Source organism: Lepisosteus platostomus, chromosome 1, assembly GCF_059453375.1.
Source record: "Lepisosteus platostomus isolate fLepPlt1 chromosome 1, fLepPlt1.hap1, whole genome shotgun sequence".
Taxonomy (NCBI): domain Eukaryota; kingdom Metazoa; phylum Chordata; class Actinopteri; order Semionotiformes; family Lepisosteidae; genus Lepisosteus; species Lepisosteus platostomus.
In genome coordinates, this window is record NC_142611.1 from 11800718 (window position 1) to 11827711 (window position 26994).

General features: G+C 42.0%; 2 protein-coding genes across 5 annotated transcripts in view; one reads left to right on the top strand and one right to left on the bottom strand.

Moving 5' to 3' along the window:
• Positions 1-2015: 2015 nt before the first annotated feature.
• On the top strand, positions 2016-13329 carry LOC148677707 (zinc finger and BTB domain-containing protein 35-like). 2 transcript variants are annotated; one of them, XM_088624340.1, is made up of 6 exons: positions 2016-2139; positions 3584-4306; positions 7225-7394; positions 8524-8650; positions 9304-9412; positions 10127-13329. In XM_088624340.1, the coding sequence occupies exons 2-6, from the start codon at positions 3585-3587 to the stop codon at positions 10394-10396; spliced, it is 1398 nt and encodes a 465-aa protein (XP_088480466.1). In that variant the 5' UTR covers positions 2016-2139; position 3584; the 3' UTR covers positions 10397-13329. The 2 variants fall into 2 exon arrangements, with proteins under 2 accessions (XP_088480466.1, XP_088480456.1); XM_088624330.1 differs by having other exon boundaries at positions 2025-2345.
• A 2622-nt stretch (positions 13330-15951) lies between these two features.
• zcchc7 (zinc finger, CCHC domain containing 7) overlaps positions 15952-26994 on the bottom strand; it is a 118687-nt gene continuing 107644 nt past the window's right edge. For all 3 annotated transcript variants that reach the window (XM_088624318.1, XM_088624302.1, XM_088624310.1), the window contains 3 exons: positions 19532-19627; positions 18289-18406; positions 15952-16989 (listed from right to left, as the gene is read on the bottom strand). In XM_088624318.1, the coding sequence (XP_088480444.1) occupies positions 16523-16989; positions 18289-18406; positions 19532-19627 (681 nt within the window). In that variant the 3' untranslated portion in view covers positions 15952-16522. The remainder of the gene's footprint in view (positions 16990-18288; positions 18407-19531; positions 19628-26994) is intronic.

Genomic DNA, 26994 nt, shown 5'->3' on the forward strand with positions numbered 1-26994 from the left:
TCCTTATGGATATGAACGTTAACCACAGCACTGAAGAGAATGTACAAGCTTCTGAAATGTCTACAGCCTACAAAAACATGATATGCACCAGTAAAATCTGTCAACGAGCTAGGCTGATGCTGCTATTTTGATTTCTCTAACCACTCTGTAACATTAAATACACTACTCTAAAACAGTAGTGATGTGCACTGTATAAAGAAACATTGAGAGCAAATCTCTTCAATACTGAGAACTGTTCAATTTTCGTTATGGGATTACCAATATTTATCAAATTTGAGTTGCAGTGGACATTGTGACAAATACTCACTGTGATGTAAAAGCAGGGTTTTGTAACAGAATCGCTGATGCACTAGCTGAGTTAAGCTTGTCTCATACTCACCAGCAGTTGTGCAATACCCTGTACTAACATATGCCGTGCTTGCCTGTCGGGAGTTTTTGTCTCTTATCTACAGCTGCTGTCTGTCTGGCTCTGAACCAGCTTGTCCCAGTTTGTTCCCCATTCAGCTCTTTGAATGAAATGCTGAAGAATAATATAAAACAGGCCAGAAGTACCATTCTAGTAGGTAAATAAAAATGGGGATTCTTTATGGATTTTTAAGATAATCTGAATATAAATACATTGAAAATTTATATTTGGTCAGTCTTTCAAATGCAAAGAAATGAATATACAAAAGCAAAATTAGTTTTCAGTGCCAGAAGATCTGACTGGTTATAATCCTCAAACAGGTTAAACACAACTGACACAGCTACTGCAAAAAAAAATCCTGTATACCAGATCCTCCATGTAATAATATTAATAATAATATTAATTGCTTACACTTATATAGTGCTTTTCTGGACACTCCACTCAAAGCGCTTTACAGGTAATGGGGATCCCCTCCACCACCACCAATGTGCAGCATCCACCTGGATGATGCGATGGCAGCCATAGTGCACCAGAACGCTCACCACACATCAGCTATCAGTGTGGAGGAGAGCATAGTAATGTAGCCAATTCATAGATGGGGATTATTAGGAGGCCATGATTGGTAAGGGCCAATAGGAAATTTGGCCAGGACGCTGGGGTTATACCCCTACTCTTTTCGATAAACGCCCTGGGATTTTTAATGACCACAGAGAGTCAAGACCTCGGTTTTACATCTCATCCGAAGGACGGCGCCTGTTTACAGTATAATTTCCCCTTCACTATACTGGGGCATTAGGACCCACATGGACCGCAGGGTGAGCGCTCCTTGCTGGCCCCACTAACACCTCTTCAAGCAGCAACCTTAGTTTTTCCCAGGAGGTCTCCCATCCAGGTACTGACCGGGCTCACACCTGGATTGTACAATAGTACAATACTTTGCACGATCTTTTTTGGACATCAGAAGAACTCAGTACATTATTGTGCATGTTGTTTCTAACTCGGTAGGCTGTTTACAAACAACAGAATGTTTTAGCTGCCATGGACATTTGCCCTCATGAATTTATGATACAGTATATTTACAGGTCTGTTGTAATCTGAAAGGACCATGAAAAGTGTATCATATTTCCCACCTAGGACACCATTTCAAAAATGACTACTCAGCTTGGAAACAGCAGGCTTCTTAGTTGTTATGATGATGCTATTAATCAATTAAGTAATTAAGGAGCTGGTCATAGCAAGATTGTGCAGTGGAGTGGATTTGAAGAGCCATACATTCAGTAGCGCTGATTAAAATAGGTCTGGCTTTTGAAAATATTTGCAATTCATTCTTACTTGAATAAGAAATATATTGATTAAATATTGTTATATAGGTTTAACCAGTGTTTCTTCTTCATACAGCATTATTGGTAGGCAAATATAACAGTATGAAGTACAGGAGGCATGTATGATAGAACAATATAGCTTAAAATACAGTGTATACAGAATGTTATATTCCATTTCATGGAATTCCTAAATATTTTAACCAGTGCATCTCAACATTAGAAGATTTTTTTTTTCAGTACGAATGGGTGTGCGACAAGGAAAGGCAATTCTGAACAATTTTCACCAGATGGCAGCATTGACGACAAGAGAAACACTGCAAGAGCAGTGTTTCGTCAACACAGTGCTTGTGTTGTTGTAGATCTCTGTTAGACTGCGAAGGTCGAAGAGTGTTGGACGCGCCGGATACTGAAGTATGTTCATCTTGCTGTGAGCCGAAAGCATAGGTTTTGTTGTAATTTTTTTGCTTAGCTCGCACAAACGTTCTTTCCCCTTCTTATGCTAAGACTTCCAAAGTTAGAATAACAATGGCTGTCTGAAGAGTTTTTGGGAAACTCCCCTTAAAACTGTTTCCAGACTGCATCTGTATCCGGCTCTAGGTGTACCAGAATCTTCGAAAGTAAGTCGTTCTTTTTTTGTAATAGGGCTGCCCGTGCGTTAATGCCTACAGGTATTGGATAGCAATGTAGTTTACCACTCAAACCCAAATTATTTTGTAACAGCCGCAATTACGAGGCAGAAAAATAACCAGGGATCAGTACGTCAGACGATACAGACTGCTTGCAAACACGGCTGTAACAAACAAAAGTCACCTGCTGAACTGTCTTGATAGTTTAGAGCTGGCGGAGCAATACTGTTAATTAAAAAAAGTCACCACTTCCCCCACCCAAAAATCGTTTTGTTAAAATCGGGTGTGTTTCTTTGTGGAAGAGGACCTCTGGTCTGTGTCGCAACCAGCACTGTGCGCGGTTAACAATATAGATCGAAGTGATGTTGCAGTGACTTACAGTATTTTTCAGAAATACCTCGTAAACAGTTGAAAGGAATACATTTTACTCAGTTCTGAAGAGTCAGGGAGTAAACTCTCCTCTGTATCAAGTTTTGTTATTCCCTTTTTGAAAATCATGTTTGGGTTTAATTTCTGCTCATATGAACACCAAAGGTGACAACATATTAATATAAGTCATTCATTTCGAGTGCCGTTACTCTGAAATATAAGTCACATTGACAGCGTATATATACATGCTCACTCTTGAATCTTATGTTTTTGTATAAAATCCACTGAATGTGTTGTGTACTTTGTATACACTGTTTTATTGTCGTCTAAGTGAGGCTAAAGGAAAATTTCCACAGTACGTGGACAATAAAGTAGAGATTCTGAGATCTCAAAATACGTTTCTGAAGGGACAACTCAAAGTGGTTGAATTAAATGTTCATAAGTGATCCTACTTTGTAAGATAACTACAATGACGCCACGTGTTGCATATGAGCCTTTTCAATTATAGTCAATTTGTGCAATAACAGTTTTTAGGACAGAGGACTGAGAAGAGATTTCATTCAGGAGTTTATGAAGTGAATTGACTTCTTCAGGTCTAGACATTACACAAGGATGTCAGGACAGATTATAAACAAGCATGTCGAGGACTGTAACAAGGCACTTTTCTACACACAGCCTTGTGGTTTTTGGTACGAGATACACAGCCTTGTTGATGAATCTGACTTTCATCTAAAGAAATGGCTGGCTGAGATTGGTTAGATATCAGCAGCCATCTGAGCTCCAAAAGCTGAATGGATTCCTGTTGTCAGGTAATGTCTTCTATGTCCTTATATTCTTACGAAACTTTTGTTTTCCCTCAGAATGGCAGAAGGAGCAGAGCCGGTCAGGCCCCTGAGTCACAGCCAGGAGCTCCTCCACAGGCTGCAGGAGCAGAGGGTGATGGGATTGTTCTGCGACGTCACGGTGGTGGTGGAGGGCGGCACCCTTTTCCCCGCACACAGGAATGTCCTCTCCGCCTGCAGCGACCTCTTCCGCAGCCTCCTGAGCGCGGGGGGGGACACCGTGGAGCTGAAGAGTGTCAGCCCCCCGAGTTTCGCCGGGCTCCTGGAGTTCGTCTACACTGCCGCCATGCCAAGCAGTGGTCTCCAGGAATTTTACACCACAGCCGAGCTGCTGAGGGTAAGCCTGCCCCTGCCCCCACACCCAGGATGCCTCCTCAGTGAAACCGTTCTTCCTTCAGCTCAGGACGGTCAGCTTCGTCCGAGTGCCGAATCCGGCAAGCACACTGACTCGCAGGAGTCAGGGGGCCAGGGACCTGTCTGTGAGCAAGATGGAAGGAGAACTTTAGAGGCAAAGACCGGAGCTGCCCTGAAGCAGCCATTACATTCTGGAGGCCCAAAGCAGAAGGAGGCGAATCAAAGCACTGAAATGGACCAGAATGCTGGTGGCACAGACCTGCTTTCAAGGAAAACGCTGGCAGACAAACAGTGCCCTTCGCTGAAGCTCCAAGGCATGGAATATGGGAAAGAGGGAAGGTCTACTCTGTCCTCAGGGCAGGAGGAGCAACAGGAGCAGGAGGACAGGTAGGTCTGTCTGACACCCAGCCCTGGACATGCTAAGAGAAGAATGTCCCTTATTCTGTACTGTGATGTACCTCCAATAAAAGCTACATGAAATGTGTTGAAGCACAGAGAGGTATTGTAAACCATTAATGTAAGCAGTGTGAAACACAGCCGGTGGGGAACAATGGAAAAGCACAGCAAGTAAGAATCATCTATACAATGTTGTTGCACCAGATGGTGTATTCCCCCAGCCTGTCACATCAAACAGGGGAGATTAAATTTGTTTGGATGTCCTACAGTTTCTTGAGTGTATATTGCATTCAAAAACTGGGGTTATTGAAACTCCCCAAACTCTCCCCTACCTCCAGGACTATATTGGTACAGCCGTGTGACCTGAGCCTGTGTGCATCTTTCTTCTTCACAGAATTATTTTTACTGTTGAAGATTTCCATTTTCCTATGCTTTAGGTGATGAAGAGATCAACTGTAGGACCTGTCTACTGACGTTCAGACAGGATTGGTGAAAGGTTGAGGTTTTCTGTGTTTCTTGAATATCAGAATTGGCAGAAGCTGGTATTCTTTCTCAGGAATCTGTTTTTTTCCTGAAGAGATCATAGGCATCACTTCACTTTTAGATGTAAGGGAGACACCTGCTGGTGAATGGAGGTAATGCACAAAGAAATACAGTAGAGTCTAGACATCTGTGAATCTAACGTTCACGATTTCTCCGATTCGCGATTCGGTCTGGCTGCTGGGGTCTTGTACAGAAGAAGAGCAGAGCGGGATGAAACAGAGCTGAAGGTTTTTAACTGCAGCATCCAAATTAGCAGCACAACAGAATACGATGGTGAGAAGGATCTACTGTTTCTAATAAGTGAGCTTCTCCCTGCCACCTACCCAGGCTCCCACAACCCATCAGTGTCTTGTTTTTGTATCATGTAACGAAAACTCCAGGTTCTGTGTCAGCAGTGTGGGGAATGACAGACTGGAGACTATAGGCTCACTGACACTTGTATCTCCCATTTGTATTACGGTGGGGTAGAGAGAGGGCAGGCTGAACAATTACTGTAGGTTTGTGATTATTGTTTTTTTTTAGTTGATCAACATTTAATTTGCATTAATACTTTAATTGCCATATACTGTAAGGGAGAGTTACTTACAGTATGTCTTTACTTATGTCTTTTAACCACACTATATATTGTACTACATTATGTGACAGAATAGCGATGGATTTGGTTATATGTGAATTTGCCCATTCACGATAGTTCTCTGCAATGAGCCCTGGCAAATGTTGAAACCCTGCTGTAGTTCAGTCCCCTAAGAGTTACTGTCTAATTCCAGCAGTTCAGCCGTGTGCAGGCTAGGTGTCAGAGGTGTTGAAGTGTCTCGTGGGTTGGACTCGTGCTGGAGTCTTTTTGCAGTCATGTGTTAAATCTAACTGTAGCCTGAACGTGGTCCCATAACATGGGACCATGTAAAAGCTAAATGTAGTCCTAGAAAGATTTTACAGATGAGAGGGAGAAGTGCTGTAGTGTGCTACAGCAGCACTACCTACAGTACTGTACTTGTGGCCTGTTCTCAGATAATAAGAAAGGTCGGGCCTGGTCAGTACTGGGGAGATAGATGTCTAAGGAAAACCGGGTAGCTGATGTATGTGGCGTTGGTGCACCAGTAGGTGGTGCTGTTCTGGGCTAACCAAACCAACACCCCAGTACAGTAACTGGGGACATTAGGCTGTTAGAGATGTTGTCCGCTGGATACGATGCTAAACCGAGGTCCTGACTACTTGGGTTTTAAAGATCAATGAACCAGTTTTGTCACTTCTCTACCAAACCTGCTGTGCCGTGAGGCTGCTGTGTGCCAAACAGGAGCTGCTCTCCAGCAGTGGATACCATGGGTTTCTTTCTGTATGTAAATTTAGGATCCTCCAAGATGAAAAGTAAGGATTTAAATGCAAGGTGTTACTGTTCTTCCTGTCTTGTGTCTAGTGGCTTCAGCGTTCTTCATTGCTGCCATTCCACTGCCCAGTGCTGATGCTGAAAGCTTTTCTATTGCACTCCTGCTGTCTCTGTGCACCTGGAGGAGTCTCTCATTGCAAACGTATATAAATAGAAACATGGGCTCCATATCTTGCTATCAAAAATATTATAATAATGCTGTAAAGTGTTTTTTCTTTGCTAACAAAGCTAGAAAGATAATAATGATACTGGAAAGTGTTTTGCTCTTTGATAGGAAGATTCTAATGATGCTATTTCTATACGCATTGAGAGATACATTTTATCACAACGTTAACTAGGCCGATCGCTCGATTTATGAACACGGGTTTCACCATAAGGAAACATATTTTCAGACCTATTTTTCTCAGAGAGATCTTTCACTTCAACAAAGCTATGTCCTTCGGATGCTGATTGGAAGATGTTATCCTCGCAGCTTGATCTACCCCTACAACCTCCCTCATCCCAGTACCTCAGTGCATCTGTGTTCTGATCATTTTGACCAGTTTGACCTTTTCTATTGACCTTTTTAACTACCGGGCTGGGGGTAAATAGGGCAATTTTCACAAACAAGCAACATTGTTCTTTCTTTGATGAATTGGTGCTCTGTAAGTCCTTTTTTCCATAATATTGGGGAGTTTTTTAGACCTCGGAAACGAATGAATCCTAAGGTTTTATGTGCACAGTTGTGGGAATTTCATTTTCCGACTTTTCCCCTCGCGAGCGGTTTTCGAGGACCCGGATTGCGTTCGTAAATCGAGGGATGGGAGGCGCGCTGGTGCCGTTTCACTGTGCGGCTGGCCACGCTTCACTGAGGGACGGCTTCTATTCCGGAAAACGCTGTATTTTTCGATAACTGGAGCGCCCGACGGAGAGACGACGACGACGGGGGGCATGGAATTGTGGGCCGGCGCAGCCGTCTCACTGTTGTCTCGTCCCACCCCAGCGGCCAGGTGGCCCAGCGCGGGGGGTGGCCTCGCGGGGGCAAGCTGTACCAGTGCGACCAGTGCGGGAAGCAGCTGGGCTCCCTGGAGAAGCTGAGAGACCACGTGGCCTACCACTCCGACGCCCGGCCGCATCACTGCCGTCTCTGCGACAAGGCCTACAAGGTCAAGAGTAAGTCGGCCGCCACACCCCTGTTCGGATGCGTCAGCCGGTGTTTATAGTGAAGTCGCTGATGTTGTCAAGATGTCTGCTGGAAGGTAACATGGAGAACCTATAATACTGGTGGTTGCATAAAGGCTCGAGAAACACCATCAAATCAAGCTTATGAATACATTTTCCCTTAGCTAGGGCATTGACTTGTGTGTTTAGCTCCTTTGTCCGGTAGCCATGAATTGAAAATAACTACAGTATGGGGAGAAAGATGAAGTGGGAATGTGTCTTACTGTGTTTTATGCGACTGGCAGGAGATCATTAAGCCATTCGTTGTTGGAAAGATGCTAATTCCAGGCATGGGTCATGGAAGCCCAGAGCCTGTCCCAGATACACCCTGGATGGGATGCCAGTCCATCACAGATCACAAACACTCAGGCACACTGGGGCAATTCAGAGATGCCAGGTAACCTAACCTCTGTGTCTTTGGGAGATGGGGGGAAGTTACCCTGGTCTGAAATTCAACCCAGGACACGAGCTCTGTGGAAGCATGGCTATCTCGCACCATGCTGCCTTCTGGTTGTTAGTCTAAAAACTTTAAGTTTAACTATTGTCTTTAAAGAGATGTATGCTGGTATAGGAACTTGTTTGAATTGGTAGTCAAAGGAGTCAGAATGAGCTCCAGAGTGGAGCTCAGCACTAGGAAAGACGTGGAATCAAGGGAGGTTGTGCCAACAGGTGCTCGAAGGCAGCTCGTGTTTTATAGAGCTGCAAGAAATTCTGATTCACACTTGCTGTCACATCATGATGATATTAGATCAATGGGAAGAGGTCCTGATGTACAGGACCCCTAAAGTACAGATGTAGCAGGGAATCACCTTGAAATGGGTGTTTCTTAAGAGTGCCACATGCATGCATCTCTGGGTCTCAATGCTGTGGATACCCGTGGATGTTATATTTGCATCCAGAGTGACTTGCAGTTGGATCTGGTCAAGTAGCATGATGCACATGGGAACGTCATGTGGTTCAGTCAGGCTCACCTAGAGCCTCCAGCTGGGCCACTTCCCAGATGAGTATCTCAAGGGCCCACAAGGGGGGGTGGCTGGGGGCAGGTGCTGCTGTCTGACAGACTGCTGTGCCCTGGCTGCAGATGACCTGACGCAGCACATCAGAGCCAAGCACGAGGAGGCCTGGAGAGGCAAGCCAGCCCTGGTACAGCTGTGCGAGTTCTGTGGCCAGGCCGTCCAGCACTACAAGAGCCACAAGCTCTTCTGCAGGTGGGAGGCTCTGTGCTCCCTATCCGGCCTTGTTTTTCCTCATTCAGCCTGCCTTGTGGTTACCTCACCCTTTCACTCTCCGTCCTTTTTGACTCCACTTTGCCAGTTGTTTCTCTGCCCTTAGCTTCCTCATGTGTGATTGCTTTTTTTTCCTCCATTTTCATGAACCTTCTGTAGGTTGGAGCCTGTCTTTCATTAAATCTGTCGGTAGCCTTAGAGCCAAGAGCCTTTAATTCTGACCCCAAGAATGTTGAGCTCATATTGGTCAACAGCGTAGCAAATCGGAGTGAAGGAGATATCATTTGTAATACTATTGTAGGACATGAAGTGACACAAGTACATGTTTTGTGTCAGTTTTTTATTATCCTTATGTTATTGAGTGAAAAAATACCTTGTTTCAGTTGCTTGGTAGAAACTCAGTGTCTGGGTAGCCTAGTTATCTTTCAGTTCATAGCCAGCCCCCTAGCCAGAAGAGTCTAACCAGATGAAAAACCTGACAGCTCAGGAATTGTGTTCCTCACTGCCGATCGTGCTGCTTCAGTTTTAAGTCCAGACCCATCTGAAAACCCCCGAGGACTGACTGTACTGTATGTATGTGGAGAACCCTAATGAGCCCACCTGTTTCTCGCTGGCCTTCTGTCCTGGGCCCCCAGTGGGCTGAAGAGGTTCCAGTGCGGGTTCTGCACGCAGAGTTTCCCTCGCCTGTCGGAGCTGAAGAGGCACACGTGGACTCACACTGGCGACCTGCCCTACCAGTGCTCAGTGAGTGACACAAAGCTCCAGATTGTACCGTAGCTCTGCCCTGGCCTTCAGTACACAATTCTGACTAATGGGCGGTGAGCAAGTCGGTGTAAACTACTATAATTAGTGGTCCCCAGCTGTAGTCCCAGAGGGCTACAGTCTACAGGAATATAAATTGCTACAAACATTGCTAATAAAATTGTGCTACAGTAATTGTGCAGGTAACACCTAATCCTTTTTATTTAAGTTTTGCATCCCTACATCAGGGCTGACGTGTCTGAGGGTTCTCCTGGTTTCTTTAAAACAGCAGCACCTGAAGAGGTGGGAGGGGCTGTTTAAAATGGTCATCAATAGTAATAAAGCCAATAATGAACAGATTGAACCTAAAACCCCCAGTTTTAACCTGTAGACACCCTGACGCTTCAGAACCAGGAGTGGGGACCCCTGAGTTCACTGAATAACGGCACCAAAAAAATAAAAAAAGGAGCAGTTTACACTACTTGCTAGTGCTACGATCACAGAGGCCATCTAGAAACCTCCAAGCCAGTTTGCTGGCTGTGCAGGAGCTGAGGGACAGCTGTCTCCTCTGGTCACGTGGAGAAGATGGGAGTCGCTCAGCCCCCTTCTCTGCTCTCATTAGCCAGCCCAACTATTTGGCGTGGGCTGACGGTTTTTCTTTACCGACGGCTGGGGGAAGAAAGGGAACGAACGGTGAATTCCGTCCTTCCTCCCCAGGTCTGCGAGAAGCGTTGCCGTCACCCCAGCAACCTGAAGAAGCACATGCGAGTGGTGCACCGGGAGGACAGGCGCGTGCGGATCGACAGGGAACACGCCTCCCCCCGCCTCCTCCGGGACTTCCTGCCTCTGCACCCCCCTGAGGGGCCCGGGGCCGGTACTGCTGGTGCCCTCACAGCTCCGGCACAGCTGTCGCCGAGCAGCCAGTCACACACCACGGCCCCGTCTCTCCCAGCTCCCTTCAGCCCACTACACCACGGCCCCGGCTAAGCCCGGGACAGGGGGCCTAGTTTTCCTGTTAAAAACCTGTGTGGCGTAGCCATCGCCTGGTGTTTCTTTCTTTTCTATTTTGAGAGGTTTTCTGATAGGCCAGCACAGTTCTCAGCACTTGTATATGCTTCCTCTGAGTCAGGGTCATGGGGGAGTCAGAGCCTGTCCCAGCAAGCCATGGGCACAAGGCAGGATACCCCCTGGATGGGACACCAGTCCATCTCAGGGCAGGCAGACACAGACACACAAAAACTCACGCCAAGGCCCGGAAGCCAATTAACCTATCAGTACACCTTTGGATTGTGGGAGGAAACCCATGGGAACATTAGGAAAACATAAACAACACGAGGGCACCCCAGGAATTGAATTTGGGGGCTCCAGCGCTGGGAGGCAACAATGCCAATTACTGTGCCGCCATGTGTAAACACCATTTTTTCTAATTTAGATTTATAGTATGGCATAAATGTAGCTGAAACTCCTACTGTATGGCTTTGCTATTCAGTGAATTGGCCTTGTTTGTATGATTTGTGATGTATGATTATGATTAGGTTAAATTTGCATTTAGGTTAAATGTTAAATATCAGAATTTTCTGAAATCAATCACAACCACTATTATACTGAAGGAAGTACATGAACTCTATAACTTCATTAAATTTAAAGTTGTATCATTTTCAAATGTACCCTTCTGACACAACTAGAGTTACGGTAATTTATACGTACGTAACAACAGACCTTTAAAAAATGTAAATTGGGAATCAAAGGGCATTCTCCTACTTAAAACATATTTCTGTTGATGGAATTTTTATCAGTAGAACAAATAAAAGTTTAATGGTTTGGAGAACTAGGAGTGTTTCACATACCTTCGGATATTATCAAGCCCATTGGGCCTTTCCGAATGATCTAATATGAGCAGAAATAATGACACACAGTAAATATAAACAACAGGAATGATCTGACAGTGTGGGGACCACTTCAAAATAAATGAGAGAAGAGTCTTGACTTAAAAGATTGGAAAAATGTACAGTTTCAAAATCTGAGACAAAACTAATTCCTCACAGATTTTTTGTAACAAGTTTCCATGACTCCAAATCATTTAAGGTGACACAGATACATGCTGGCACTGTAGCTAATACACAGGAACTTGCAGACAATCTACCTGGTCAGAAATTCAGAGAATAGTTGTGGACATTCTGTAGAGTGGTGTCCTGTGCATCTATTCCTGCTTTTGTTTGTTTTGCCAATCAATAACAATGGAGGGCATGGTAGGCACATATTTAATAGCATATAATTAGAAAAATGTGAAAGTAATTAATAGAAAGCCACACATAACTTAATACATACTGTACCTGGAAATGCTGGTAATGCAGAAAGTTGTCTCCCAGTTTGTCTTACACCACCACTGTTTCCCAGAGGCCAATATGCCAGCAGAGAAGTTCCAGAATCAACATTTAGGATTCTGTCACTCTGTAACGTTACCTACCTAGTTTGGTCATTTTTGTATTCTACTTTTGTAACTTGACATTTAGTTTCACACAGTTGTTTTGGTTTCTGTTGCTAAAGTTATAATAACCAAACATTAAAAAAAGCTAAAAAAAAGTAGTAGAAAACTTGAACTAGTACTCGATTAACTTGGAGTGTAATTTATCTATTATATTATTTGTGTCTCCTCGTCATAAGACATATCCAGCTATCTGTATTTGAGGAAACTGCAATATTATTAGCTGAACATATCAGGGATGTCAAAAATTGTCACTTGAGTACTGTTGGTACACAAAAAGCTTTTAGTATTACTTTGAAAGAAAAAAAAACAAAGCAACTATCAGATGTCTGACCTAAGGAATGTCAATACTCATGTTATTCTCCCTGGAAACAGCAGCTGCTGAACACTGTGCTGTAATTTGCGCTGAATTTGTTTCTGCTCTGTGAATTAATCATGAGCAGTGTTTCTTTCACGGGGACAGTAAAACTGGATACGCAAGGTATGACCTTGAAAGAATATACATAATTGATACAGACTAAACTGCATTTAACTAAATGTAACAAAAACATCACACCGGCCACAGCAAATGGAGGTAGCCAAACTGTGACATCCCTGGTGCCTCGTACAGTCAGAAGACCTTCATCAAAGATGGTACATTAAGCCAGTTTTAAAACTCGCTTTTCAAATCAAATGCTCTCATATTGCTATCTACTCTACCCACCTTAACGATAATTACTCTGATTAGTTCAGGTGGGTTGCTGCGTCAGCATGCGTAGGCTGCAAAGGAACAAGAAATAGGTTTATTCTACGCTGAAAAGAGAAGAAAAAAAACAACGTTTTTGGCCGTGGAGCCTTCTTCAGGTGTGAGAGGACACCTGCAGAAGGCTCCACGGCCAAAACGTTGTGTTTTCTTTCTTCTCTTTTCAGCGTGGAATAAACCTATTACTTATTACTCTGATTATTCGAATAAACCACATTTTGCTAGCTGTCACCCTAGTGTTCTTTGTCACCTGTTTGAGGATTGTACGGTGTGCCCTTGCACTGATCTTTGTAGGACACCCACTCCTAGGGAGAGTAGCAATGGTGCTGAATTTCTTCCATTTGTAAACTATGTGCCTGACTGGATTGATGGAGGCCCAAGTCTATACTCTTTTGTAACCCTTTCCAGTCTTATGAGCGTCAACAACTCTTCTTCTGAGGTTCTCTGAAATATCTTTTGATCGGGCCATATTGCACTTCAGCAGAATTTTGTTGTGAAGAGCAGGTAACCAAGTTCGTGTGATTTTTTTATATGGCAGGGCGGGTCAAATCCACACCTGAACTGACTGGAACACAACTCATTGATTGGAATACCTGATTCCAAGATGTCATTATCCTAGAGGTTCAAATACTTTTTCATCAATGGCCTTGATTGTTTAAACCATTTGTTTAATAAAGATATGGTAATGTTAAATGTTGTGTGTTGTTTGTTAAATATGACTATTTATTACTAGGACTTAGATGAAAATCAGATCACATTTTAAGAGCCATTCATGCAGAAATCCAGATAATTCCTAGGGGTTCACAAACTTTTTCTCACAACTGTGTTATGAATCACTGCTGAAAGGAATAATGATGGAGACATTTTATTAACAGAAATGCATTTGTATAATGATTTATAACCCCTTTAGAAGGTATCATTGCATCTTCTCAAGGATATGCTACGTGTTTACCGTACTGTACAACTGGGTACTTTTTAATTTTCAAAACCTTTTCTTAATTTTATGGAATACAATGCTGTCCTGTGATTGCCTTAAATATTTTATTTTTCCGAAATAATGTCTTCAGTATTAATAAAATAATTTTCTGAGACAAGGATAAAACACCCTGAAGTACAGTATAAAGCTCTCTTGGGCCTGTCTTTTCAAATTTTAGGTTTGATTCCCAATAAAATAAAATGTCATGAAAAGTTTAAACTTGGGAATGTAGTAATATAGCAAACTGTTGAAATGCTGTTCACTTCCATACAAATCTGTAAGGTACTCTGTGGCAAACTGTTGTGAAGGATGCTACAGCACATACAAAAATGTATACGGTGTTCGTAAGTATTGCAAAAACAAAATCAAAAAAGACCCAAAAAGTAAAAGAGAAAACAAAAAAGATAATAGGATGTAAGGCTGCCAGGCACTACTGCCTCACTCTTGCTCTGATGAGGCCTTCCGAGAGACTGATCAGAAAAAAAATATTTGCCTTAAAACAGACACACCATTAATTGCTATTGTATTGTTTTTGCTGTCCTAAAATTGTGTAAAAGTGTTAAGTCATTTGCAGTCAGTTCAGTGAAGAAAGACTCGGGTTTCTTCTTTCTTTCAGCGTTTTCGTGGTATTGATACTGTATGATGTGTAACAATAAGAAACTATTCAGTTACTAGTTACAAAAGTACCCGTCATTTGCTTTGCAAATTCTCAAAGATGTCAGAAAAAATTACCAAAAGTAAGTTATCACCTGCTTTGAGTGGCCCAATATCTCCAAAGACATCAGTGACAATATAAAGGAACTAGTTCTGTGGTGTGTTGCAGCTATTGACACTGCTGGAGACTTACCTGACTTGACAACTGACCTGCTATTCTAGGTATTGTTTTTTTGTTTCAGGGCTTTTTTTTATTAATAAGACTATAAGAAGGGTTGTAAATTTGGCCCAATTTATTCACAGCAAATTGATCCAGGGTAATTGATCATTTAGCCATTTCTAGAAATGAGATAGAATATTGTTCCAGACTCCTACAAGCCTTGGTGTAAAGAAGTAGCTCCCGCTCTCAGTATTTCCATTTCTCAGTTTCCGCTTGTGCTCTCCGGTTTGTGTTTCACGGCTGATCCTGACAGACTACTGGCACTGAACACCTTAAACGCCTAGCAGTTCTTTCTATAATTTAAAAAATAAGAAAGTTTGCAAATTACAAACATGAAAGTATTAAGCCCAGCTGGAAGCACATTTTCACCACTCCAAAGAAATGTGGAGAGTCAAAAGAGGGTTCAAAGAATCTCTATCCAGTTGCGCTGATGTGTAGCAACACTGACACACAACTATAACACAGTGGGTTATTTTTGACTGGAAATCTAAATCATTAGAGAGAGGGAGGTCTGCTCCTGAATCTATGTCAATTCGGTAGCTGAAAAGAAACATTCTCTTGATGATGAGTCAAGGTCTACTTCAATCACAGGATAACACTTTTGTCACAGCAAAAATAACACTTTTTGTAGAATTTAACGACTGTGTTATACAATATATGACTAGCAGAACAAGCACAAAGCTACAATGAAAAGCTTATAAATAAATGTTTTGTTAAGTGTTGAAATCTAAGATGTAATATATTACTAACTTTAATATAACCTGAAACCTGGGAAACCAGCAATCTCAAACTGAATGTAAGAAATGACCCTGGGCACCACAGTGTTGTTGTTTTAGCTGACAGGTAGATAGTTATTCTTTGCATTTATTACTTCATTGGCTATACTTTTGCCTCAGACTGACCATCTGGTTAACCAGCAATTGTTTTGTTTTAAAATGTAAACGTAACACTCCCTTAGTTTCATGTTATCTATGTTTTTAAAAAGTTAGAAGTTATTTTAACTCTTATGTGGGCTGAAACAAAGCCCAGCACAAACTCTGTTATTCCTCCTCCTTTACGCTACACTATGTTCTGGTGTTCTCTGAAATATTGAAGACATCGTCATACTTTTGGGACTGTCTCTTCAGCACGTTTTCATCCGACATGGGATTATGGAGACAAGTGCAGATTAATGGGTGTTTCTGAACAAATCAAAAGTGAAACTGCAAGATATAAAAATGCATTTTTCACTGTCTCATCTGCATGTAGGTTTCCCAGCAGAAACCGTTTTACACAGCCTTCACCTGAAATGCACTTAACTTGGTTGGCCAGCCTATACTCTGTTTTAACATATCAACTTTTCTTTCAGCTCTCACTTACCTGCATATTCACTTCACAGTCCCCATAAGAAGCAGGCCATTCATTTTAAAAACATTTTTTCGAGTGATTTGAAAGAACGAAGCAAACTGATGTATTACTATTAAGATTATTTTCATGGGGAAACCATTATTTATTCGATTTCCATAATATTCTTGAAATTACAAGTGGAGTATACTCCTAGGTCATTAACAAGAAAGCTGCACTGCCATCTGAGGGCCTTCTGGAGAACTGTTGAATATCATCATGGAAACAATTTCAGATCCGTACTGTTGCCAAATATCTGATCATGACCAGATTAACAGTGTTTCTGAAAGCACCACAAATTCTTGCATGTGCCTCCCCCTATCCCCCGATCAAGGGGAACAATACTTTCTTCAACACAAATAGATGACATATTCAATGCTACATTCTCATGGTAAGGAGCGTGTTCCAGATGTTAAAGTGGAAACAAAAGCTTGTGTAAAAATACCCTAATAAAAAAAATTTAAAAGGCTTTTCTTCTACGTGTAGAACTGTACTTGTAGAAATGCAACCATCACTTCATTATATTTTTGGTGGGGAACAAGGAATAAAAAGACTGACTCTCTGTTATTCCTGCTCTCGTTCTGAACGATAAAAAAGTGGGCTTAGGATGTGACGTGCAGCACGAGGGCGATGGGGAGCACGTGCGCTCATGGCTATCGTTTCCTTCTGCGCACTTTCTGTTTGATGAGGAAGAGGTCCTCGTCTACGGGGAAGCTGTTGTCATGGAGACGGCCTTGCCTTCTCTTGGCCTTCTTTTTCGGCCTGAGTTTCCTGGGCTTCTCCTTGCTGGGCTGGCTCAGTGTGCTGAAGAGGCCTGGGCTCCTGCTTCGCTTCTTTGGGTGAACGGGGACACCTGAGGAGGTTTTTTTGGGGCCCCTTGGAAAATCCTCAGTATCTTCCACTACCTCCTGCCGGGCTTTTCTCCTCTGCTGCTTAAGCAGCCACAGCTCCTTCCGTTTTTCTGGCCAGGTCTTTGTCTTCTTGTTCTGCTGCTTCGGCTGTTTGCTCTGCTTGGGCTTGGGAGGCTGGGCCTCCCCTCGTTCCTTCTTCTCCTCCACCGTGGCCGTTTTCCTCCTCTTGCTTGCTGGCTCTTCACGCAGTAAACCAGCTCCATAAAGCTCTGAAAACATCGTAAACAACAAAGCAACAAACAAATCAAATGATTGGTTGCCTTCTCCATGCTCCCTCTTGTTCTGTTTATCCTATTTTCATGTCATAAATGCGCAAAAGCTGACCTCGTCTCTCAGACCAGACACACTAAAGCTCTAGCAAGAGGGTGTCATTTGTGGCCTTAATTTCAAGCTTCGACACTGTGTGCATAAACATCATACTCATAACCTATAGAAAAATAAATTGAGTATCAGTTTTTATTCCCACACATTTTCTTATTCCATGTGCTTATATAATATGACTTATCAGGTACAGTTTTTTTTACAGATTTCTTTCCATTTTATAGCCACTCAATATAGAGCTGCCAATTGTTTCTTTCCATCTCTCATGCCCATACAGAGAGAGTGAGCCGATCATCTTCCGACACACTGCAGGCTCCACAGCTCCCTGACAGGACTGCAGGCATCGACCGGACGAGCAGTGCTTCTGTTACTGACGCTGCTCCAGGCCTGCGCCCCTGAAGCCAAGAGATCCCTGGCCAACCGTTCCCAACCCCGTTCCGGAAGCAGGCAGCCAATGAAGAGCAGCCACATGGGAAATCCTGGTCACAGTCGGCTACTGTTATGATCCAGGCTCAAACCCGCAAGATCAGAGCCACGGAACTCAGCCTGTGCTCAGAGCGAAAGCCTTTACTGCTTGAGTCACTCGAGAGCTCCTAGGGCAACACCTTTCGAACGACTAATGAAAATGGAAAGGACTGTGTTAGAACCGCAGTCGCCAAGCGTCACTTCTGCACTAACCTGCCACACTGAAGCATAGGCAGCCTCTGAAGCACTGCTCTGGTGATCGCTTCACTGAAATGGGGTTAGGCCTTTAACTGAAATCTCTCTGTAGTCTCTGTGATGTGTAAATGTTGGATTCTTTTTCTAAAATGTTACACCACAACCCTCAACACAGACAAGCAACGCAGGCCGTCATAGAGTAGTCACATTTAATGTTTTTCATCCTAACGCCTTATAATTATTAAAGCCGAGATAAAACATAGTGTAGTATAATTCAAAGTACCTTGACAGCAACGTGCAAATAAGTCCAGTTTAATGTGACTGAGTGCCAGGTCACATCTTTTAAAGATTTTTTGTGCACCAAACGTCCAAGCCTGCAATATGCCTGTGCTTTGGACCATTTTGAGCGTCACTTTATAGGTGTCTCTGTTACTGTTCCTAAACACTGTCACTGTGCCTTTGATTGGACTGGTCCCAAAGTGCCCTCTACTACATGAACCCACCATAGAAGAAAAAACATCACAGACCTTGAGCTCTCTTCCAAACCCGGTGATTCGTTCCCTCAATATCTGGCTTTGTGTCATAGTAAGTAATGAAAGGGAGAGTGGGGAACGTATTATTGAACATTCTTTTCTGCTTGCATTCCTAGAAAAACAAGATCAGACACACAATATGATGTCACAACGTTTCAGATGTTTCAATGTGATACACTTTACACTTCGGTGTGAGGAGGATGCTAATTTGTTGAAATCTAAGGGATGTCATTAATTATTGTTCTGTTAACTAGCAGTTATTTTCACCTTGTTTGGCTAAGGCTGCTGTTAAAGACAGCAAAAACACATACTCAAGAAAATATGCCACTATATTGAGGAAATCAAAGTGGACAGAGTAAAATGTTTTTTGGGCAAACATGTCAAAAGGAGAATTCACTCTATATAGTCTGTTTTTCATCATTAAGTGATGACTTTAAAATCCCTAACAATTGTTGGTGACATTTTACCTAAAGAAAAATATTGCGGGTAATTTTAACCAATACTTCCAATATAAAAGCCAGTGGATAATTTAAAGACTAAAATTTATTAGTAAAACATTTTTTGTTAAATTCCAGTATTCATTTAGTTTTCCCTTAATCTTCCATTTAAAAAAGTGTATGACTTCACCAACAAGGCTTGACAGGCATATTGGCAGAAGTTAAATTGACAGTAATATCCATACAGTAATTTAGTATAGCTGACACATGCTGATAAACAGTACACAGCACAGAATATTTTAAACAAACAAAGATTATATCCTTAGGATTATCCTTTGTTAGTGCTTGGTTTTGTGCTTGGTGCAGAGTATAGTATTACTTGAAATAAATACCACAGTTTTAAAGATCCGATGACAAGACTAAATTACTACCGTTAATAATAATAATAATAATAAATCTAGGAAATCTGTCAATATTGGAAGTGTCATAATTGAACCATAGTGAAATAACGGGGTTTCTAAATTAATTTCTGATATTTATGATACAAATAATGCATTTCAAATATCATGACTGTGGCAATTCAATTCTTTTCATATATTTTTTGGTCATGTATGTTCTTTTCATGGATTATTAGGATGCACAGAAAAAAAAAAAGTAATTCAAATGTGGCTTGGATCTGCACGGTTTTATACAGCGGTGCCTCTGTATGTCCTGTAAGCGTGAGAGAACGAACCTCTGTCAGTCTGCGGCTGGTTCACAGCTGCGCACAGGCACTGCCAGCACAGATGAGGTCTACTTACATGTCCTAAATGCCCTTTTCGAGAGCAGTTGTAGCAGTAGGCCGGGCTTTTCTGTTTCTCTTTGTCATCAGGTATGACAATAGGCCCCGAGGAAGTCTAAGATGGAAAGGAAATAATCACATCAATGAATGATGTTAATATACAGTCTAATGAAAAACAGGGGGGTGGCAACAATGCATATTGTTGCGATTTGGGGGCAGCTGGGTTTCAGCAGGGTTATCAATGTTACCAGCAAACTGACCTTAATCAGTAAGTCTGGGATAACGGAGAAACTGTCCTTGGTCTAGAAGGAAACTAACATGGATGAGGACACAGATGATTATACTCAGTCCTAATAATTTACTCAGGTTAATGAACTTCACAGTACATCATTATGATCGCCATACTGAAGAATATACATACATATTGAACAGTGACAGGGCCATTACTAGTGAGGTCATTAAGTTAGTCTTCATTGGAACAGACCACAGAATAAATACAGGCATACACGTTCACAAAGAGGAGAGGAGGAGAAAAAGAAAAAGGAAGAAGTGAAGAAATAATAGCATCTTCATGTATAGCTGTGCCATGGGAGGGTTCCTCTTGCCAATTTAACTTGGAAATGGATTCTGTCCAGATCATCCTAGGACTGTAAAGAGGGTCTGAGCATTATTATAAGGCAGCTAGCTGTCTTATCTACTTGAGGAAATGTTTATGTCCTACATTGAGAAATCCTGAGGATAAAAAATCTCCTAAAATCTCTTCTATTTTACTGATACATTTTGTTAGCATAGGGAATTTAGTTCTCATTCATCCGTAGACATCTTTGTTTTAGAGAGGGATATTTAGTCCTGGGTAGTATCAATTTTTTATTAGGACTCATTTTTTCTCTCTTTGGCCTAGTTAGGTTTTATGAGGTATTTAGTTTATAAGAGCAGAGTTCTGGATTTACAGAAGGCAGGACTAAGAACTCCACCAATTCCACTGGTACAGTGTCAGAACTTGTTTTTTGTTATTAATTACATACCCTCCCTATGTTTATACCTTCATGACACCCCCTTTGTTGCAACAATATCAACAATCTCTTCACAGACAGTACTATATACTATATAAAGAGAATGTTTCTAGTAAATCAAGCATCTTCTGGTTTGCCTGTACTGGTAAATACAAGTTGAAAGATAGCTTCAGGAGCAAAGCACGGCAGTACAAGCAAGTGGTCTGCAACAATAGTTACACTCCTGTTGTTTTCAATCAGTTTCATGTGTCAGAGGAAATGATTTTCGGCTCATTTCACAGCCCTTCTCTAGCATTAACAGGGGGTTCCCAGCATCTGTGACACATTCCAGTGCAACCTGAATCGTCTCTGGTGTTCCCTTTGCTTCTAGTCTAAATTTCATCGCTGCATAAATTACCTGGAGGGATGGCTTTGTTTCCCTGTGCTTAATGAAACGGCACAAAAAGATTACTCTGGCGAAAAATATCTTCAGAACTGGTTTTACTCCCATGTGATTTGAAAAAGGCTTTTCAGTCATTGTTTTCGACTTTCTAACATGAAATAAATAGCACGTCTAAAACGATGAGGGAAAAGCTGCTCACTAAAAGTACCACTTTGAAGTACTGTTTTTTATAATCATGGCCTGATTGTTTTCTGGATGAAGTCATTAATATTACTGACATACTCTGAAAGCCAACATTTTGTCTTTTACAGTCCTGGCTTTGCAAAGTTGGTTTATTTTTAAGGCATTTGCAGTAATAAAGAGTGATGGCTGGAGAGTTAACCTGAAGAAGCCTGGCTTTAGGAGTGCGATAAGCCTGGGGTCATAAGCCTTTCCTTTTCCATCACTCCGGCCTTCTGCTGGGCTTTTGGGCTGCTCTGCATATTAAGCAAGAGAAAAAGCGACTGGCTTAATAGAGCCTCTTGTTACTGTGGTAGAAATGAGCAGTAATGAAGAGCTCTGGACCCTGAATGTAGGATTAATGGAAACTCACTGGGAGCAGCAGAGTGGTCTACATCAGCAAGTGCTGCAGCTAAACAATTCTGGAGTCAGAATCTAATTGGAGTACCCTGCAATCAGGGAGTGCTGTTTGAAACTACACAAAAATAAGCACAGAAAATGTCAATGTTTCCATCGCAATTCTTTTGTTGGGAGACATCCAGATAATACCAAGGCCGTGTTTTTACAATTGGTTCTTTGTCTCCTCAGTTGAAGAGTTGTGGCCTGGAACAAGATGACTGGATTTGTGATGGCTAGGCGGTAGGGAAATCTATAAATAACTGAATTGATAACATGTTTTTATCACCGCTGTAGAACAATTACACATTTCAGATTGGTGGCGAATTTTGTTTTACCTGGGATTTTTTATGGATGACATAAATTCTTCAACTGTTTCTTAGCTGACAATAAGGTCTAATTTGCAATTTAATTGTCGCATGAATGGGCTGTCCAAGTTCTCAAGAATTCCATGATTATCGATGTCATGAGAGACTGGAAGAGCAATGGGCAAAGTTACTTTCTTCAAGAGTACTAGATTAAAGGCTAGGTGGCAAGTAATGAAAAACATACAACGAAATATTTCAGGCAGCACGTGATTTATAACCTAGTGGATGAGCACGACCCTCAGCCCAGATTCATGATGGAACCAGGGCTATTGATACAAACAATTGTCAGGCAATCATAGAAGTCCTACTGCACAGCCTAGCTTAGGACATGGTGTCTGACATTCAGACCATTGCTCTTATTTGGATTTACCTAGTATTAAACCAATTGGACTAATTTAAAAAGATTCTACATTTTCTGCAGGGTTTCAAGAGGGAAAACTCTAGAAGAATGAGGTCTGTAAGTGACATCTTCACATTAAAAAGTAAGAAATGGCCCATAACTATAGGAATTAGCGCCACAAATCTTTCGGGTCACAAAATGTGACATGATTCATTTGTATGAATATGATGCAAAGTGGGACATGCACAGCAAGGTGTATCTATACATACTGCATATACATGTAAACAACTGAAAAATGAGTAAGGGCTCTGGATCTCTAACAGGAAGGTTGTGGGTTCGAATCCAAGGTGGAGTTTGGCTCTTGGGTAAGGTACTTCACTCAGAATGCTCCAGTAAAATGCACAGCTGTATAAATAGGTACAAATGCAAGCTGCTCTACATAAAATTATCAACCAAATAAATTAAAAACAATCATCATCATCATCACATCCCCTGCCTGCCCTTTGCATCTACATTAATCCCACAGCCTCACGTAAACAAATATATAACAGCCCTGGGAACACTAATACTTATGCTACGTAGGTATGCTGCCTTTTTCCCCCTCTTTCGCCAAACCTCTGAGATGTTAAGGCATCATTTTATTAAATATAAAAATGTCTGTTATCAACTCACTTAAGGCTCCTAATGCTCTGATATTCGGCCAAAGCTCTGGACACGAGCGCTGAATGGAATAAACTATTCATGAACAGCCTCTTTGCAGTTTCTTTTTTTTTTATTATTTCTCTTTTCTTTTTTCCTCCCCTCCCTTACAAACATTAAAATAATCTATATTTTGTGGGACGATATCTGCCAGCGATTACTCAGGCTATCAATATATAGGAGTAATAACCTGGGAGATAGCATTACCTAGGAAAAAGGTCCGTCCCCATCTGCTCTTGGCGCTGAAAGCTTTTCATGCTCCAGTAAGTTCAGTAAATATCAGCCGATAAAAAGCGTAAGCCTACCACACCACGGATTTGCTCCTAATGTCTCCTCAAAGTGCAGCCCCCGATGCAACGATTACAAATGATTTTCTTCTAATGTCATTTTTACATAACCCCCTTTTTCTTTCCGCATGAGTAGTTCGCCGGGGAATGAATGAATGCCATTAAAACAGTTAATCATTATCTTGGCGACACTGGCCTTCCTCCTCTTTGCAGGACGGAATCACCATCACAAAGGCCAGGAGATCAGCACACCCAGACCCCGACCTATCTCCCCCTTGCTCATTTTTTATGCAAATTGGCCTGTAGGGCCAGCTCCCAGTGTGACCTTGAGCTTCCCTTATCTAAACCCACTTTGATCCAACAAGAGCTTTCTACACATCCAAAACTCATTACCACTGTACGTGCATGTGCTTGTGTGTGCTTGTGTGTGCGTGTGTGTGTGTGTGTGTGTGTTCTGCTGCTTCTATTAATTAATAGGATTGCCTCCCACAGTTCATCCACCCTGTCGCTGTTTCATTAGTTTCTTCTCTGCTCTTCTCTTTTTAAATGGATCCTGGGCTTGCCTGTTTTGGTGGCTTTTGCAGGCACATATGTCGCTACATAAGAGCTACTCCTGATAACCTGTGCTCACACGTAATTTTTTAAGAGGCATCCTGAGACTGATTAACCTGAACTTCTGTCCTAGCGCAGGGCTCCCACTGCCTCTTTAATCTCACTATGCATGCAAATAAATGCATATGACTGCTGGTCTGCATCTACCGCCTGCAAATCTTTGGTTTTCATACAGTTGCATGAAAGCTCCGTTTAGTTCGATTAAGTGAGCCATAAATAACCACAGCTGTAATACGCATGCCGTGAGAGGTCTGTGCAAGGTTCCAAGCTACAGAGGAGCGTACAGCGGCAACCATGCAGGGAAAAGAGAGAGCAGTGTGGCAGAGTGGAGAGATTCCTCCAGGACAGGACCGAGACTCAGCGGTCAAGCAGGCAGGAGTCTATCACAGGTCCCACTGGCAGTAAGTCTATATGATACAGGTCCCTTAGCTCAGCTCTGGGAGAGATGCAGGAACGCATAGAATGGTTGGTTACACATACTCATGGCAGGTCAGGGAGGTCACGTTTTGCAGATCATAATGTGCTTCATTCCGTAATACCCCCGGCAGCCTGTGCTTAGCCTTGGCTTTAAGTGCCTCCCTAGCAAGACATCTGGAGAGCTGCCCAGCAGAGAGGCCAACAGGCACAAGGCTCTGATGTGGGGGTGCGTGGGGGGGGGGGCTCCCGTCAGCACCTTCAGCTGAACTCTCCACGCTGTCATCTCCATGCACCGATTCGCCAAACCGGAACCAAGATCCGAAGAATCAAAGCTTCTGTACCGAGCGCAGAAACGACAAAGTACAGGATTACGACGGCGAGTTGCCTAACGTCCTGTGCAACACGCACAAGTGCTCACGTACATGAAACTCCGGCCGTTGCGCCAACCTCAAAGCACGTGGGAAGGAGAGAAGCTGTGGCTTTGGCCATCAGAACGAGTCAAGCCTGGTACAGCCGGGTCAGAGAAGAGCTCAATTCAGAACAACACGGCCGTCTTATGATTTTACGGGTTCAAAGTTGCCATCCACCTTCATCACTGAAACTATACCTTTATTTCGATTGACACATTAAGAATAAGGGATCCACTGGGGTTTAATAACACATAATGACGTAAACTCCAGGCCGGGCTCAACCCAGAACCCCCCCACACCCCCACAAAATAAAGCAACAAACAGGTATTACCTCTGATTTCTGGACATAAAAAAAAAAATCGCGAATTTTTAGCCGTTGGTTTTTGGTCCCGCGTTTGTGCCGCCCGGGAAGCCCGCCGCCCTTCGTCCACGAGGCTCGGTCAGGGCAGGATGGCCCTCATGCGCCGCGGCTCACCGCCTCTTCCGCGAGCCCTGGCCGGTCAAAGCGGCCCAGGAGCTCCGGGACGCATGGCCGGGTATCAGAGAGCTCCCCCAGCTCGGACGGCCGCTTGTGATTACCCAGCCGTGAATTATCCCCTGTAGATCAATCTGCCACCCTCCCTCGCGCACACGGCGGTTTAGCTCGAAATAATTGGGGCTGCCACGGCGGCAGGAGACGGGGAGACCTCGAGAAATCCTTAGACGCATGACGGAATGGAGGCCGCTTGTGCTTCGCATCACGCAGGGGAAAAAAAAAAAATCCTATTCCGCTAACCGTCAGAAAAGACTCTCCGAAGCCGGAAAACATATCTAAATCATTAGAGGCAAATGCGGGGAAAAAATGAAGTGAAAAGGAACTGGAGAAAAATACATTTCATTTTATGTTAATATTGCATTTTAACTAAAAAACACCACATTAAATAAGGCCTTTGAATAGAAAGCTACGAATTTGCTTCTACTGTATGTATTGGATCAAGTCTAAAAATTTCCTGTTAAACTTACTCTTAGTGCACAGATATGTGCTTATTAGATGTAAAAACAGTCATGAAAATAAGTCAAATAATAAATCAAGATGTCCACAGAATTTTTGTACATGTAGATGCAGGAGTGTGAAATACTCTAATACTACGAAAAAGAATGGTTGGTTTTAAAAAGTCAGGAACTACGAGAAAACAGTTTCACGGTACTTCAGTAAAGTTAATCTCTTAATTTGTCAGCTGCGCAACAAATCCTGACTAAATACAGTAGATTCTACAGCTAGCCCAACAGCTCATACAAAATTGCCAATATTTAAGTACTTGCAAAGCTATAGTCTTCCCTTACCATATTGCCTTTTAAATTTGGAAAACAAACTAGAAATACTACATAAAAATACTGTACCTGAGTTAAAAACAGAAGCTAAACAAATCCAGTGTGGTACTTGCTCTAGCATTGAAAAAATGCCATTTTATTTATTAAAAATAATTCAGAAATTCACCCAAAATGGCCAAAAATTAGTCAAGGAGACTATTACTATCTTTGAATATAATATTTTAAAATTTAGCCTTCACTGGATTCTTTCTCCGGCAGTAAACAAGACCATTCTCATTAATTGGATTTCTTTTTTAGCACCTAGAATTTTCATTTTACTTTAGTGGGAATATATTTAAACTTCATTTTCAACCCACCCCTATAAGTCTAAATTTTTTAATGAGACCACTACGAATTAAATGCCTTTAGATTTATTAACTGTGAGAACACCTATAAAAATCAAACAGAAAAGCAAATATGTCAGCCTATAATTATCTAACAAGAAAGTTAAAAATTCTGAATTTTAGACCTTGTACTTTCTTGGTAATTAATCCTCGGAAAAAATCAACATTTATTTTTGTAAAGCATCTTGAGTTTTCCTTAACCTATATCTCAAATCTAAACTTTGAAAATGGAATTTTATCCAAAAGTCATATTGTTTAAAAAGAAAAATATAATTTTGCAAAATCAAATACAAATTCCAAAATGTTTATTCATTTACAAAAACACATCACAGATATTAAATGCTATGCTGGACAAACTAAAACCAAAAACACCAGGATAAATCATATTTAAAAACATTTTAAATTTAAAGCTATTTTTAGAAATTTGACAAGTTTATGCTGTGACCTCATAAAAATACTTTTTTTATGATAAATTACATTTTAGATGATTTTCTAAAGCAAATAATTGAATCTAATTTCAGGTTTTTCCTTCAAATTGTTTTCCCCAATGCTAGGTTCTAGAGACTGTATTGACAAATCACAGATCATCTAAATACTGTACTAACTGAGCACTTCATTTGCCTGTACTGCAACCACCCTCCTAGC

Bases quoted from the DNA above. Each gene is read 5' to 3' on its own strand.
- LOC148677707 (XM_088624340.1), top strand. From the start codon at position 3,585: ATGGCAGAAGGAGCAGAGCCGGTCAGGCCCCTGAGTCACAGCCAGGAG. The intron at 4,307-7,224 runs GTAGGTCTGTCT...GTCCCACCCCAG, and splicing joins CAACAGGAGCAGGAGGACAG to CGGCCAGGTGGCCCAGCGCG. The intron at 9,413-10,126 runs GTGAGTGACACA...CTTCCTCCCCAG, and splicing joins ACCTGCCCTACCAGTGCTCA to GTCTGCGAGAAGCGTTGCCG.